The sequence below is a fragment of the Scylla paramamosain genome, chromosome 12, assembly GCF_035594125.1.
Source record: "Scylla paramamosain isolate STU-SP2022 chromosome 12, ASM3559412v1, whole genome shotgun sequence".
Taxonomy (NCBI): Eukaryota; Metazoa; Arthropoda; class Malacostraca; order Decapoda; family Portunidae; genus Scylla; species Scylla paramamosain.
The window spans coordinates 1,455,001-1,472,726 of record NC_087162.1 but is presented as its reverse complement, the minus strand read 5'-3'; the positions used below and the strand labels follow the sequence as shown (position 1 = coordinate 1,472,726).

Below are 17,726 nucleotides of genomic sequence, written 5' to 3'. Positions count from 1 at the left end.
TCCAAGCAACTCTGAGCCTTGCAAAAATTATTACTCGACAGCAATATGGAAAGATGGAAATAAGCTCAATCCCCTTTACTATCTTATACTTTTTATTCTTTTTTTTATCTCTAGCCCTTTCATCCCCAATGCAAGTCCTTACCCTCTAAACACACAAGAGGTCTTTCTTGTTTTTGCCTGTTTTTTTTTTTTTATATATGGCTATTACCTCTTCACGCACTTAATTTGCTTTTACCTCCCATTTTCTCATATCCGAGTCCATTCCATCTTTTACAACCCCGGAGACTGGTTTGAGCCCTCCCTCCTAACTCGCACGGTCTCATTAGTGACTTCACGGGAGACAAAAATAAAACAAAAACTTGCCGCAAAGAGCCCCAGTTAGTATCTGCAATCAGACGCCATGACCTCTTAGCTCTCGTCCATTTTCGTTTCTTTTTACAATTTTCTTTCCTTTGTTTTCATGCACCAACAACAAAGGGTGGCAAACAAACACGTCAATCAAAATAAATGAAGGTTACGATATGCCATGAAAATACACCATTCCCGGTCCATGCGTTACGTTATAAACATCGGATTTTCTTATAAACTCAAGACACATTGAGGCAGTCATGAGTGTAGTCTATGGATCACATTCTCTGACTTTTCCGCGCCTTCTACACCACTTTATCAAGCTCTTGGGGAAGATATTAGTATTGGCATAGTTCTGGTGCTAATTTAATAGACAATGCGTCACCAATAGGAGAAAAGAACAGAAAAGAACATGAAAACTAGTCTAATAATTTATGTGGTCTTTGAAAATTCCTAATGAGAAAAACAAAAAACTTTTGAACACGGACTTGTATATCAAAGTTCGGGGATATTCTATATAATACTCTTAAATCTATTTGCATACAATATTAGCACATCCAGTTATGGTTTCAAGTTCTAGTACTTTTATATACGAGGTATGAATGAGAATCACACGATTATATCAATTTGTATACAACTTTAACATATTCAAGGAGCTTTCAATACCCTTACATCTCCATAATACCTAACTGAAGGTAACTTACTCCGGTTCCCTGGTCACTGCTATACACAATGTAATCACGAGCAGCCGTTACACTTCCCAGATCTTGGAGCAGAAAACAGCACATAAAGCTTCCCACTCCCACGTGAAGAGGCTCCGTGAAGATCGCTACCAATACCCAGCCAATGTGAAAGACGAGGAGGAGGAGGAGGAGGATGGAAAAGAACACAGAATCCCCCGCTAAGTCGCCCCTCCTTTTCCGTCCCCTCCCTCCCTCCTTCCACGTGGCGGCCTCCCCTGCCACCTCTCCGCCACTTCTCGTCACGCTGCCTCCCTCCCTCCCTCCCTCCTTCGCTACATGCCTGCCGGTGACGTATGGTAATCTGGTGGCTTGCAAGAGGCCGGCGAGGGGATGAGAGGTGTAGACACGCACACACACACGCACACACACACATACTTCACAAATCGGCACTATTACTACTTCTACTACTATTACTACTACTACTACTGCTACTACTACTACTACCACCACCAACCACCACTGCTACTACTGAAAATGTGAAAAAAAAAACAATATTAAAGTAGTGGAAGCAATAATTGTAGTACTTATATCGTTATCAAACTCTAATGAACACGTCAACCCATCCCCACCCCCTACATACAAGCTTTCCTCTCCCCTTCCTAATATCTTCAACACAAATTTCCTTTTAAAACGTCACCCTTCACTATTAACAACCCCAATTATCTCACACCAATTACTTCACACTTCCAATAAATATGTCAGTCACTCCCGAGGTCAAAGCACTCCCCAATATAACAACCCGACATACTTGCAAATTCCTAAAACATGCTGTCATCAAGATTCGGTATCAGATGCCTTTATATTAACGACCAATAAGCCACAGTCTCAGCGCGGGGCGGGGTAGGAGAACACCTTTTAAAACACCACCTCCCTCACAAATACGGTGCGAGGTGACGGTGCCTCTCAACACGGCGTGGGCGAGTGAAGGAGAGCAGTGGCTTTTGGTTTGCTCCTCAAGGTCGTCAGCGTCAACCTTCACTGGCATACCTCTTGGTCGCCTCCCCTCACCTTGCCTCTAACGTGCCCCACACACCAATCTAAAGCCTCCTACTACTGCACTTTATATCTGCCGTCAAGTCCATGCTGTAGTTCTAAAAGAAAGCTCCTTAAAATAACAGTGGGAAGGCATGGAGACAGGATATCTTGGGAGGACAAGAAATGAATGGATATGATAAAAGTTGGTAGGAACGTAGGAAAAAAAAAAAAAAAGAAAAAAAAAGAAAAAAAAAAAGAGGGGTGAGGGAGAGCAAACGTGTCTTCAGCGTGAATGAGTGTATACAAGATGAAATTATCATGGAAAGTGATTTATGCTTCTCGTGATAAGTGCTTGAGGGGAAGCAAGTGTTTGGGAGCGAAGACATGACTGACTAACACTTAAGACGCGCTCAGTTACACACACACACACACACACACACACACACACACACACAGACACATATTCACTTAACTACAGTTCAACTGGCGGCACTCACAGCTAATGACACGCCACAGGTATTATGAAATGCCTGTTTGAGATGCGTTATGATACTGCTACCTAGGTAAGTAACACCTGTGCCCTCTCATTTAGCAAGGTAAACGAGAGGCGAATTTTTTACACGCTCAATACTAAAAGTGCTTAATCTCACTCAATGATATCAACGTGGGTAGTTAAGAGAGCGCTTACGATCGGAAATTAGGTGGTGACCAATGGCTTGAGTACTCTGGCTCGGGGGGTGAAATATTCAAGGCGAGTAATGTTGAGGACGACTCGTGGTTAAATATTCAAATGAACAAGTACCGCCTTTCCCTCCCCCCCACGACCACTGACACAGTAATGGTGGCAGACCGCGCTACAGGGGGAGTGAGGGAGTGGAGACAAAACAAGGGAGGTGGAGGGAATGAAGCAACACCTGCGTCCACTACTACCACTGAGGATTAAGTGAAAGGGGAGCAGAATGCAAAGTTCAATACAGGTGGCAGGTGTGACGCTCTCGCTGAGCAACTATATGAACAATCCAGCACAAAATGAAAGTACTTATAATTTAACGCTAAAGAAGGCTATTTTTCGTGATCGCCTTGTTTCATCAGCTTCAGTCTACTCTGTCAATGGTATTCTAACTTTTAAACATTCGCTACTGCTCATGAAGGGGAAGCCGAAACACAGGAAGCACGGAGGGAGGCTCAGGCTCACTAGATTATCTCCGACGTAATGAAAGACACAGCACCTATTTGCGTGAGGAGGTTCCCCGCTGCCGGTGCCATCGCGTGTGAGCTAATCCCTCTGTCCCTCCCCAAACCCACCCACACTAGTCTCCGGGCCGCGCAGCCCCACCCCTCATACATACACACATTCATACACTGTCTCTCACCCTGCAATATTCCTCGACTAACGCATCTCCTCGCTGTGTACTAAGTGAACACCTGCTGTCTGTGTGTGTGTGTGTGTGTGTGTGTGTGTGTGTGTGTGTGTGTGTGTGTGTGTGTGTGTGTGTGTGTGTGTGTGTGTGTGTGTGTGTGTGACTATAACTATCCTGCCGTGCATAGTGATAGTAAATCATTCTTATTTGTAATGTAGAGATCATCAAGCATGCAAGCAGGAAAAGAACATTATTTACGCACAAGATCATGCATGCTTTTTATATTTCGCCACTTGCCTTTTTTCTTCTTACTCCAGTAATGGCTAATGAGTTAACACGCCATAAACTAGTAAGGGTTAATTTGGTCGTCCTTACAGACAGTACGTGTAGCCAACACACACAAGAAACATCACTGCACTCAACTCTAATAACAATGGGTGGCAGGAATACTTCTCAAATGTATAATAACTTTGCGTGTCTTAACTCTTACACATTTATTTCAAGTTAAGAATATGTATTACAACGAAAGACTCTTCTAGCCACATTACCTGAGGCTGGACTATCATTACTTAGGAGCATAACAACACTAGATGACTCTCCTACATTTAATCCAGTTTATGCATCGCAATTATAATTATATTCTGCCTGCCTCCCGGACTGGGCTGGGCTGGGATCCTCGCAGGCCACAGGGGGAGTGAACCCAAACTCTTAACAAGCTTATGTCTGGTGCTTACTTCCAGGCCGCCAAAGTTGCCCTCACATCCTGCCTCGCCTTCACTTCAAGGCTCCTCACGCGGATTTACCCCTATTATTTACATCATTATTAAGAGCGTTTTTTGCAAGTCTGCGGCTAGGACCAAGAAAAAGCTCGGGAAGGAGGAGGTCTCTCTCTCTCTCTCTCTCTCTCTCTCTCTCTCTCTCTCTCTCTCTCTCTCTCTCTCTCTCTCTCTCTCTCTCTCTCTCTCTCAATAGTTAATCTTCCTAATCAGCACCCAAAGGAAGCACGTATGTATATTTTCCTCCTCGGCGCTTGAGAACTGTTTTTACTTATTCAGGATCCAATAAGCGCGGCCATCAGCCCCGAACGAAGCACCCCAGAACTGGAGGACGTGTGTGTGTGTGTGTGTGTGTGTGTGTGTGTGTGTGTGTGTGTGTGTGTGTGTGTGTGTGTGTGTGTGTGTGTGTGTGTGTGTGTGTACCCTCACTGCTCGTTACCGGCATAAATAATACAAACAATCGGGATACGACGAGTGACGACAAGGGCACAGGCCGGTAAATAGGCTAAAACACAGTCCTTATTATATTCGAACTACGACCCTCATTGCACCGCCTCCCATAAACACGAACCACAATGACGTACAAAAAAAGGTCCCGACAGCTTGTTTTCTGCTGGTTAACAACAGGAAGAGAATTATAATGCAGATCGTAGAGGATGATGGGACAGTCTGCATAAATTCACCTGGCCTGGGAGAACCTAAACCAGGAGACAGCTGAGGTGACTGTCACTCTCTTTATGTAAGTAGGCGCTAGGAATCGGGGGAGGCGATCAGGAAGGAAGGGGAAGGGAAGACAAGGGAAGGGAGAAGGGGAGGTGAGTGCAAGCTGCGTGCTGTGTGTGGGTTAGTGGGCCTTGGGTTATTATCATGTTCTTTTGCTCTTGTTCACTGTAAGTAACTTTCACTCTGTCCGTCTGTATGCCTGTCCGTTTGTGGTGGAACAGAGGAGACCGTGGTTGTAAATATACGTTTTTCGTTTCTTTAAAATTACCTGATTGGATTTTTAAAGGGATTAGGCCAGTTTTCTTTTTTCTTTTCTTTTTTTTCATTTTTGTGGTTTTGTGATTTTCACCAAACAATCAACAATAATTCTGATCCAGTTTGCACTGAATGAAACAAATAACAGAAAGTAATTTTAAAACTTAAACATTAAACTAAGGTCGTAAACCCGAGAGATATTAGTGGGAAGGCAATCATAGTAATAGTGGTGTGTGTGTGTGTGTGTGTGTGTGTGTGTGTGTGTGTGTGTGTGTGTGTGTGTGTGTGTGTGTGTGTGTGTGTGTGTGTGTGTGTGTGTGTGTGTGTGTGTGTGTGTGTGTGTGTGTGTGTGTGTGTGTGTGTGTGTGTGTGTGTGTGTGTGTGTGTGTGTGTGTGTGTGTGAAGGCAAAAATCATTCATATTTATAAAGAATAAACCAGCTGCAGTGACAGGGTAATGGCAGTATTTTTTCTCCTTCCTAGGGAGAAAGGAGGGGGTGCGAGAAGCATTCTAACTACCACCACCGCCTCCGACACCACCACCACCATAACCTATTTTACTAAAGCAACACCAACAACAACCACCTTAAGAATATCCCTGGTTATACTACTACTACTACTACTACTACTACTACTACTAATAATAATAATAATAATAGTAATCTTATGGCAAAATCTTGTACATTAGGCTCATGGCCACTAACACTTTCACATTTTCTTAACCATTCACACACACACACACACACACACACACACACACACACACACGTACACAAGAAGGAGCAACACTCTTCCTCTCAATGTAGTAACACCACACACATTCCTAAGCAGAGTCAAGGAAGGCAGAAACTGAAGCGAAGGACTCATCACTCATCACTTCACTGTTCACTAATTCCACCTACAAAGGAAGCTAAAATACCTTCGTGTTCTTGCACATCACCTCATTCATTCATCTCTTAAGCTATTTATTTATTCATTTACTCGGTTAGTGGGTCGGTTCGTTTGTTCCTCGGTATGTCAGCTTGTTATTAATTCACTGATTCGTTCATTCATTATTTTTTCTCCTTTCGCTCTACTTAGATCAATCAATCAGTCAGTCAAAGCATATGTAATTACTTTTTTATTTCTTCTTAATTCACCGATTAGTTCATTTAATTTTTTTTTCCTTTTATTCTCTATCTACTTACGTTAATCAATTAGTCAATGCATACGTAACTATCTCTTTGTGAAGGGAAAGGTGTAGCATAAGGAACTGCCGTGTTAAAGGTAGGTACGGCACTTATAAGCAAACCGTCAGCACTTGCAACATTCTCTTCAGTGTATTTCAGCTCGTGTTTCAAAGACCGCTCTGCTTAGGCCTTCCGTATATAAGATAGAAGGAGGAAGGGGAGGATGGAAAGGAAGGAGATTATAGGGGAGGAAAACAAAAAGATAGGTGGTGGTACATGGCAATGGTGGCTAAAATTAAACTCTTGGAATGACCGATTGATTAAAATGCGCAGCAACAAAGGAGTGAGTCATATACCGCCGGTGCCAAAGGAATGCATGCAATTTGACATTTCTGTCTTACGACCGTTGTGTTCGTGGGCGTGAAAGTTGCACGTGGCATCGATACTAAAACACAACGCACTGCTTACATGCACCACCGCAAGGCAGATTGATTCCAAAAACCCACGGCAATACAATTTTCCTCACGCAAGCGAAGCATTAAGCACAAAAGGAATATCCGCCAATACCGATACTTATTCATTTCCACTTCTAAACATCTTGGACGAAAAGGCTAAAAAACTATCGCACACATAAAACACAACACAGACGCACCAGCAGTGATGGGCCGGCTGGTGTAGGGCTTCTAAATCAGACTTTGTTACCGGCGCAGATTAAGAGGACTTTTTTTTCTCTCCTACCTTAATCTTAGTGGCTCGATGTACATGACCGTCCACAACATTTTCATTCTTCCCCGGCCAGGCAAGACGTAGGAGAGGAATTTGGGAACATGGGGGGGTGCATGGGGGGAGTAGACAAAGAGACAACGAGATGAGTGACCTAATGACATGTTATGGGTGAGCTTAGCGAGGGAAGAAAGCACACAGATGCGATGTTGACAAGGGATTACACTGCGGAGCGAGGTCACCGCCGGTCCACACCGCGCGGGGCTTCTTTACCGTAGTCAAGGGAAGTTAAGAGCCCCACAACATAACCCCCTTCCTGTGCCACTGCACCTGATGCCGCCACCGCTGCCACCACTGCCTCACTCACCTGGCGAAGAGCAGGAATGCACGAAACTCCTTCAGTGGCAGGCCGCCGTAAAGAAAACAAAAAGATAGGAACAAAAACTAAGCACCAGGACAGCGAGTAACAAACGCTCACCTTGGGAATTTGGTTCTTTTATTTACTTTTTTTTTTTTCGAGTTGCAAGCGGCATCACTAGACTAACAACTAAAGGTCCGAAATTCCAGTCCCTACCATGCATAACAAGCGTGCAGTTAGCAAGTTCAGAAGAGCAGTAACCATGGAAGTAACGGTAGATGATAGTAAGAGATGCAGCACTGTGGCAGTGAGAGATTTAAGACTATTACTACTACCGCTATTACAACTATTACTACTACCACCATCACCACCACTACTGTCACTACCGGTACCAACATCAAGAGTACTTTACTACGCTTAATATGGGCAGATGAACATTCCTCCGCAAGCGTACTATGTAGTATGGTCGCCGGGTGGAGTAAAAACACCAATGGGCACCGTAAAAAAAGGTCACGCGTATGGCTTCTGGAGAACAAGACACACGAACTTACACTCACGCAGAAGCCCGCACACACAGGCTAATGCGGATAATACATGAAAACGACAAGCAAACCCCAAGGCTCAACAAGACTGAGCAAAACACACACCGAACAATTATGACTTTGAATTATAATGAAACGATGTGAGAGAGAGAGAGAGAGAGAGAGAGAGAGAGAGAGAGAGAGAGAGAGAGAGAGAGAGAGAGAGAGAGAGAGAGAGAGAGAGAGAGAGAGAGAGAGAGAGAGAGAGAGAGAGAGAGAGAAACATTAGCGTTGGATGAGGAGGAATAGGAGGAGGCAGGCGGTGAAGGTAGCGAGATATATCCGAGCAATAGGTCTGGTGTGGTCGGGGTGGGTGGCGGCCCTCGGACCACCACTGGGGACCTCTCCGTCTTGATGATAAACCGCGAGGGGAAGGCGTGGCCGCTCCCAGTCGTAATGGATTATGAAACATTGATTACCACATAAATCTGGCCGTGGTCATGTGCTTCCAGACCGGCGTGGGGGGAGTTCCGGGCCGTTTCCAGGCGGTTTCCATGCTAGTAAGGTAGAATTAAGGTATACTTGATGGCAGAGGGCGACTCCCACTGTAATATATGGCGGCGGCGGCTGGGTGGGAGGGAGAGAGGCCGTAATGCATTACTAAGCCTTGATTACGGGATAAATCTGCCAAGTACTCGTGTTGCCGCCAGCCTCGGGGCCAGCAGGGAGAGGAAGACGCAGGCTCCAAATGGCATGTACATCTCCGCCCCAAAATTCCATGTTTCTCGAGACCAGCCGGTAATGTTCGGCGAGGAGAGTGGACAGCGACCACAAAGTGACCAGCAATACCATACCAACTCAAACTCGTGTCTCCTGTTCCTTCTTATTTTTTGCTCCTCCTCCTCCTGCTTTCTAGACCTTCAACTCCGTGGGATTCTTGGCCATGCCACGCTCCATCACCAGGGAATGTGGCTTCACCTGGTTATGGCACCGGCGAGGATGAGGCAGTGCCAGCCAAGACCACGACTGAGGGTCTTGGTGGGGGAGCAGGACGGCACAGGCGGCGGCGAAGAGACCCGCTAATGGTGGTGGTGGCGGCGATTACTCACGGTGCTTTGGGAGACTCCTGGTAGTAAAGTGGCAATGGTGGAGGAGCAAGGTGCTTCGTGTCGCGATGGGGAAATTAACGGAATTAACAGCGAGGCACGAGAGAAGCGGCTGCAAGTGATGCTTACAATAGTGCAGCTGAGGGGAGAACTGCAAAGATTGGTATTCTTGTCTGGCTTCCATTATGTCTCCCTGTTTAAAATACCTGCATGTGTTCATATCTACGTACATTTGAGTGCATAACCCTCCCCCATCTCCGCTTCTTTGTCTGGTCTCCGTTTAAGTGTAGAAAAAAAATCAAAACTGTAAACACATTTTCTTTAACTTCTAAATATAATACACCTCTGATCACCAGCTATGAAGTAAAACCCGCACTTCCACCTCACAAAACGTAAACAAAAAGCGTAAACTCAAAACGATGAAAAGATAAACACACACACACACACACACACACACACAAAAAAAAAAATAAATAAATAAAATATATATATATATATATATATATATATATATATATATATATATATATATATATATATATATATATATATATATATATATATATATATAAAACAGGTATCACTATTTCCATCCCTCCTCTCCTCTCCTCCTCTTCCTCCTCCTCCTTCACACACAGCCTCTCTGGTGCTTGAGGGGGCCGAGAAACACATTCATCAGAAGCATAAGCCCCGATCTTCCCAAGCCCAGATTTGTAGCCCCAACCGGCCAGCCTTGCCGTCGCAGGGGAGGGCGGGAGGGAAGGGGAGATGAGAGGGATGAGACGGAAGAAGGACGCTAGGAGGAGGAGGAGGAGGAGGAGGAGGAGGAGGAGGAGGAGGAGGAGGAGGAGGAGGAGGAGGAGGAGGAGGAGGAGGAGGAGACGAGGAGGAGGAAATCGAAGAGAACGAAGACAAGGAAGACGACGAGGAGCACGACATGGAAGAGGACGAAGTGGAGAACTAGGACACGAAATGGAGGTGGAACAGAAGAGGACAAACAGAAATATAGAAAAGGAGGAGGAGGAGGAGGAGGAGGAGAAGGAGGAGGAGAAGGGAGTAACGCCCCCACACTCAAGAAATATTACCAGGTAGAGGCAATTTCTTGCTCTTAATAAATCACAGTTTAGCAATCGATGTATTTCTTCCACGGCACAGTTTAGCTCAGGTCGTGGCGTGGAACTGACGACATGCTCAACGAGAAATGAAGGAAGGGACGAATATAAAAAGATGCCCAATACTTTCTGTTGGGTATACATAGAAAGGATGGAGGATTCCTTACCTATAAAATACTTATTCACCGTTTTTTTTTTCCCCCTTTTAGACTAAATAGCTGTGTAGTGACTGTATCCGATAATATGAGCAGCCATGCCAGACATCCATGCACAAGTATACAAGGCCCTTCTGGTAACAATACATTCTGGGTCGGTATGGATGGCCGAGGCACGTTACCAGGAGAAACGTAAATAAACTATGATAAGGACATTACAAAAGACCATACAGAAGGATTCAAGGTATTAATTACTTAAACAACAGTGAATTTTGCACTTCTGATGTAGAAAATGTAGAAAACAGAATACGAGGAGTAGGAGGAGGAGGAAGAAAAGGAAGGAGAACAGTTTGGCGGTGATGAGTGACGAGTCCATGGGATCAAGAGAAGTGACCTGTGTTCCGTTCGCATGCAGCAATTTGGGAGTGGCGCGGATGTTCGGCGAGTGTCACGGCCTAATACGCTGAGCTGTCGCTGGCTGAGGGCAATCACACGGAGACTTGTACAGGCAATGTATAACAAACTCCCTTGTTCCGTGGTACCAATCGTCCCCCTGCTCCTCCTCCTCCTCCTCCTCTTCTTCATACTTGGTCATGTAGTGGAAATGTAAAACAAATTTCCTTCTTCCATGGTACCAATCGTCTTCCTCTTCCTCCTGCTGAAGTGGCAATGTATAATAATCTCCAGTGTTCCAAGGTACCAATCCTTCTCCGCCTCCAACTCTTCGTCATCTTTTCAATGAACTTGTTCTGAAACCAACTACGCAAGAAATCAAGGTAAGTTTTTTCTCTCTTTTTCTCCTCAGATTATATTCGAGGCCACTAATTAACGCAATTCGAAACGCCTCCTGTCTTTACATTTCCTCCCTTTTTCTTTCCTTTCCTTTTTTAACCAGCCACGTCATCTCTCACACACACACACACACACACACACACACACACACACACACACACACACACACACACACACCTTTTTCACATTCTTTCTCACAGACGCGACTGAAGCGATGCTGAACACAACGCTACAATGAGAGCTTCTTGTACCCTCTTGATGACACCAACTTACCCTCCACACCCCCTTCCCTTTCACCCTTCCTTCCCTCCTCCCGTTTTTCCTCCCATATTCCTCCTCCCACCCTTTCTCTCTCCTCGTCTAGAAACACATTGAGGTCCTGCACTGGTTCTCTTGATGCAAAACCAGGAATGGGAGTCTACCAGCTTTCCTTTCTTCCTTCCTTCCTTCCACCTCCTCCTCCCCCTCTCTCCCCTACCTCTTGTCTCTCGCACCCACACACCCACACGCCCATCACTCTGACATTCGTGGGAGCACCTCACTCGACGCAACATTCTACACCACACACACACACACACACACACACACACACACACACACACACACACACACACACACACACACACACACACACACACACACACATAACACCTCAACAAAGACCAGGAATGGACAAAAAATAGACATCAAGGCCCCGCTCTCCCCTCGGCCATCAGAAGCCAAACAAAACAGTCGTAAACGTCGCCACAACAAATATAGATTCAATAAAACGACCACAAGTACAACGGAAATTATACAGTAAACAGTACACCACCATCATTATCACCACCACAATCATCACCACCATCATCATCATCATCACTATCTCCACCACAGCGGCCAAGATCGAAAAGAAAACTCCCATACGATTTTTTTTTCTTTTTCTATTTTTTTTTTCTTTTATTCCCCTCATCCTTATCCTCGCAGCTTCTCTTTTTTTCGCGTTTTTTCCCCGCCACTCTGCAGGGCACTTTAATCGGCTTCCTCCGGGCCCCTTTTTAGGCCTCCCACACCTTATTTTTTTTGCCTCTCTCTCTCTCTCTCTCTCTCTCTCTCTCTCTCTCTCTCTCTCTCTCTCTCTCTCTCTCTCTCTCTCTCTCTCTCTCTCTCTCATGTACTTTCCATTAATCATTTGTTTTTATACTTATACTTTTTTTAAATATAACAAATATTACTCGTGGATTGAATAAGATCGTGCAACTTTCATCATTATCTCTCAGACTCCTCAGTTTTTACATCAATATTTGCACGAACATTAATTACTACATATTCAAGCGCAGTGTTCCATACGACCCAATGAAATGCGAGGGAATCTAGTAAAAATATGCAGAGGCAAATACTTAACTACAAACTTCAGGATCTAAAATGTAATGCACGAACATATCAGAAGGAAGTAGGCAGAGCAACACAGCAAAGGTGAAGAAGGATACTTACCGCAGCCCTGAAGTAGATTGTGTCCCCAGGGCGAATCCTGAGGGCGTTGAGGGTCATGGCGCGATGATCGTCGGTGAGCTGCAGGGGCTGGCCGCCTTCCGCCTCCCCGCCCTTCTGCTGTTCCTCTCCACACACCCACAGCGTCTGCAGCATTGGCCAGATTCCGGTCCTCTCCGCGATCTGACGTCACCAACACAAAAGAGAGGATAACGTAGGCGGAAATGGAAAACATTTTTTAAGTATCCACATAAATTTGACGTTTCTCGCACCCTGGGAGGGGAATACTTACAAAGTTTTGCACCTCGCGGATGGTGTCGGTGGAGGAGAAGGTGCGAGAGGCGCGAACTAGCCGCTGACTGCTGGACGCCATGCCACCCGATCCCCCCGAAGCTGACGCCAGGCGAGGCTTTTTACGAGGCCCCAAGCTCTGTCAGGATAAGAACACTGGCTGGTTACCACAGGGGAGTCACAGTCAACATCAAATAATCCTCCAAACGACGTATGATTAGATAATGAAGATGCCATGCGATGCTTTAATGAGTGACAAAAAACTTCAATGCAGCACCAGGCAGTGTGAGAGGCCATGGGCGACTGGGTGACAGTGGTGTGGGAGCCGCTCGATTGGGAAACTAAAGGCATGGGTGTCTCGTGGCTGGATGACAAACTAGAGGGCATGAAGACAACAGGCTGGGTGACAGAGGCCATAGATGACGTCCTGCTGGCTGGAGGAGGCCACGGGAGACGCCCAGCTGGGTGACGGGGTAATCAGTGCGCGCTTCTGGGTGTCAGATCAGTTTCCGGCGTGACCCATCACATAATTACACAGTTCCCGCCAGCCAGTGATGAAACCACCCGCCCCTGCCCTCATCCCGGTCACCGCACCCGCTCCCATGGCACGCACACGCAAATAGAAACACAGACATAGAAACACACACACACACACACACACACACACACACACACACACAATCCCCGCGCGCACTTCCTACCCTTCAAAGCCAGTAAAAAAGTGTATGATATCACAGCTCGACAAAGAAAACAAGGTGAATCCCATTAATCTTGCAGAGATAATAATAATAGCATACAGTGACTGATAAATCCAAATGGAAACATACACTGTCAGCGTGCTGGAGGCATGACTTTAAGCTTATACTCTCGATACGAAACAAGAGCAAGAAACAAAGCATCAGTTCAGCACAGCTCTGCTCACACCAATAAATAAGGGAATAAATAAGCTGCTCCAGAGTTGACATATCATTAGATCATCAATTTTACTATCAGCGTTGTCACAGCAGCTGTTGGAGGGGACGCGTTATGACTCTCAGCCTCGTCTGGGCGCCGCCCCACGTACGCCCCTCGGCCTGACGAAGAGCAAGTGAGCACTTAACTTTCTTCCGTATAGTCCTCGTATAACACGGTGAACAAATACCACACGTAAAATATCCCTTGGCGTAAATCCAGGGACAAAGCAGCGTATTCCCTCAGTGGAGGAGGTGGCTTACAGTCAGCCATTGTATGAATGAAGTAATCGTTCAGTAAATATCAATCAGGGTGTCCCAGATCACCTGTGGGAGTGCTTGAGTAGGGTAATTAGCGTGTGGGTCAGGTAGGGCGCGGGGCAGTAAGTCAGCCAGTTATCAAAGATATACGAGCAAGGTGCCACGGTTCAGTCCATTGTGAGGAGTTCCCCACACTTTTTACCGACGTCTTTTTCCCCTCCACGCCAACACCTTCAAGATTAATTCTCGGGGAAGTCATTCGTTCGTTCCAATTGTTGAAGCTGTCCGACTGGCCTGCTGGCGGCTACTACTGCTGCCAGTGGCGGCCGTGGCTCCAGGAGGCGAAAGAAGCTACAGCGTCTCGTCCCCACACAGGGATAAAAGCATTACAGTAATACCTACGTGCATTTTAACTCTTAGAAAGGAGTCAGAAGTAGTCGGCGCTGTTCATAGGAGGACTGCAGGAGGAAGAGGAAAAGAAGGGACCATTAATGAAGATGTCCCTAATCAGGTCGGGGCAAGATCAAGTCTGTAGTGTGTTGAAAAGTTACATGGGAATGTCAGGTTTGTGTGCAGTGGGCAGTGTGCTAAAAGTCCATTCAGTAAACAAGGTCACGTATGGCACCAGTTATGGCGCCGAGAAGGATCCGAGGGTTTTTAGCAGTGACGGCGCCAAGTCTGAAAAGGCTGTCAGGAGTCAAGGGGCGTGACTTGCCTCGTTGTTTAGTGCAGTGGAGGCTCCGACATTGCGAGGGGCCCCGCGTCCTGCCGCTCAGTCTGCGGGGAATGGTCGGTGACGGAGTTCACCTGCCGCACGTGGATGATCTCGTGCTCGTAGGAAAACTGCTCCTCGTAGTCCTTGGCCAGGCGCAGCTCCACACACCCACTCTCACACACCACTGCAAGCGTGAACACATTACAGCTAGACAACAGGTGGGAAATGACTCATCACTTGTGTCACAGAAATGGGGTCATAAGGAGCTATACAAAAGTTATACCATAGAAGTAAGTTAAAATATTTTCAATCTAACAGTCATAATTAAAAGTAGGTAATATAAACTTTTTTAAACCCCAATGAAGTCCAACTCTCTCTCTCTCTCTCTCTCTCTCTCTCTCTCTCTCTCTCTCTCTCTCTCTCTCTCTCTCTCTCTCTCTCTCATCAAAGACGGGTGAAGAAAAGAGAGGGAATAGAAGTAGCCTTTAGAACACTTGCATGAATGATATAGGAGAATATATACGCTTACATATATTACTTACTGCAAGAATAACCAAGAAAAAGATAAAAAGCAGGGGAGTGAATAAAAAAACCCATCATGAACTTCGTGATGGTAGCGACGCATGCAAACCCATACATAACCAAGATTATACACCTTCCCTTTCTACTCAGGAACGAGTGATACCAGTAACTTGTAATACTATTAGCTGTACCGCCACTTAACCCTGTTCTCACCCCAAGCACGCACGCAAATGTAAAAAAGTACTAACACGCACACATCAACCAAACACGCATATCGTACTTAAGTGTCTATAATCGCACGCGCTCATTAAGACAGCCAACGATCTCTCTCTCTCTCTCTCTCTCTCTCTCTCTCTCTCTCTCTCTCTCTCTCTCTCTCTCTCTCTCTCTCTCTCTCTCTCTCTCTCTCTCTCTCTCTCTGCTAAAGGTAAGAAAGGATGTATGAAAGAAACGTAAGGAAAAAGGGAAATGAAGAAAGATGGAATGCATGAGATAAATAAAACGCGAGATAGAGAGGAAAAGGAGAAAGGCAATCACGAAAATATAAACGTGCTATTGAAATAAAAAGCCGCACAAGTCCATAACGAACCAAAGAGTGACTGCTACATAAAACAGAACACCCCTTCAATCTCGCAAACACCCGAGCACTATTGTTGTGGAAGCCAAAAGTGACCCCAAACAAAAAAGCCGAACCAAGTATGATAAAGAAAAACCCCTTCATTTGTATTACCTTTTTTTTTTTTCCATCTCTCTCTCTCTTTCTCTTTCTCTCTTTCTTTTTTTTTAACGGGGAAGGTTGGGAGGGGAGGGGGAAGATATTTATATATGGCAGGGAGTGCAAGTGAGAGGGGACAAAAAAACAGCTCTTGATCATCACAACAAAAGACTTATGACGATAAAATAAGACATAACGACCTTTTCTTTAAGCTGCCCTTGAGAAAACCTTTGGGTCTCTCTCTCTCTCTCTCTCTCTCTCTCTCTCTCTCTCTCTCTCTCTCTCTCTCTCTCTCTCTCTCTCTCTCTCTCTCAAGCCATATAGGAGGTTCACATATGTAATTTATGATTGTTTTTTTGTCGTGTTGAAAATGTCAAGGCAATTTCAGAACAAACGCGTAATATTGCCATTGGATTTCACCTTTCCTAACATACACTCTTCGATTTCTACTTCGCAACCTTCACAGCCGTCCTCACAAGTCCTCCTTACTGTTCGTTCGCCTACACAACAGAAGAATGGATTACATGTTATTGATCAAACTATGCCTTTCTTTCAGTTTTCTTACTCTTTCTACTCCTTTGCTACACTTAATTAAGCTTTCCCAAAGAGTAAAAAGCAGATACTGTCTCGTCCTCTTCCTCCTCCTCTTCCCTCCCCAATACCACTAACCCCCGAACCTGACACTCAGCAGATAAAAGATTCACAGCTGATCCCGATATGCAGAAGAACCCTTGCACCCCCATAACTCCCTTGTACACAGCGTCGTTATGACACGGTAAATTTAAACGTCTGAGTGAATCCGAATGTTGAAATGCTATCACCGGACCGCAGTTTGTCGCTTCCAACCATCACTTTTGCATATACTTATCGTCCTCCCGACCAGCGCAGAGTGACGCGTCCCTTGTGTCCGGTGATACATTTCACAAGTGTGCTGTCTAAAAGTCCTCACCTTTCAGGAAGAGTCAGCGCAGTCAAATGCGTTCTCGGAAGACAGGGATCGAAAAGTCGTGTCTAGTCATAAAAGTGGAATTATTCACTATAAATATAAGCAGTCATAGCCATGAGAAATAATGTGCTACGGCTTCACTTCGTCCCAAGAAAGCACTCTGCTCCTCTCTTCCTCCTGCTTCTGCCCCGCCCATCTCTCTTGGCGCTGGCAGGGACAGGGTAAGCAACAACAACAGCAACATCAGCAGCACCAACACCACCACCACTAGTAGTAGTTAGTAGTAGTAGTAGTAGTAGTAGTAGTAGTAGTAGTAGTAGTAGTAGTAGTAGTAGTAGTAGTAGTAGTAGTAGTAGCACCACCACCAGTAGCACCAGCAGGAGGAAGAGGAGGATGGATGAGAAAAATAATAGTAAACAGTAGCAGTAGCAGTAATGACAGCGAAATCCATCATAACAGGATATTAAAGAGCATGTTCTCAAAACTTTTCATCTGTGCTCGTACTGTCTCAATAAAATTGGATTCAAATAATGGAGCCTTGAGAGGAGGAGGAAGGAGGGAGGGGCGTGCCTCATTCATATACGTTTTTTTTTTTCCCCAAGAGGAACGCGTCGAGCTACAGTAATACAACACAAGCAATACAACACAAGCAATTTCTCCCTTTTTCTCCAACCCGAGTGACGTAAAGCTCCTTCTACTTAAGCACATTCTAGCGCAGTTTTGTCAATATATAGAAAGAC

The 17,726-nt window shown here is 45.4% G+C and overlaps 1 protein-coding gene across 1 annotated transcript in view; it reads right to left on the bottom strand.

Moving 5' to 3' along the window:
• Positions 1-12,878: 12,878 nt before the first annotated feature.
• LOC135105502 (ubiquitin carboxyl-terminal hydrolase 48-like) overlaps positions 12,879-17,726 on the bottom strand; it is a 36,426-nt gene continuing 31,578 nt past the window's right edge. The window contains exons 16-17 of the mRNA XM_064013637.1: positions 14,804-14,987; positions 12,879-13,016 (exon numbers count right to left, since the gene is read on the bottom strand). Of these exons, the coding sequence (XP_063869707.1) occupies positions 14,812-14,987 (176 nt within the window). The 3' untranslated portion in view covers positions 12,879-13,016; positions 14,804-14,811. The remainder of the gene's footprint in view (positions 13,017-14,803; positions 14,988-17,726) is intronic.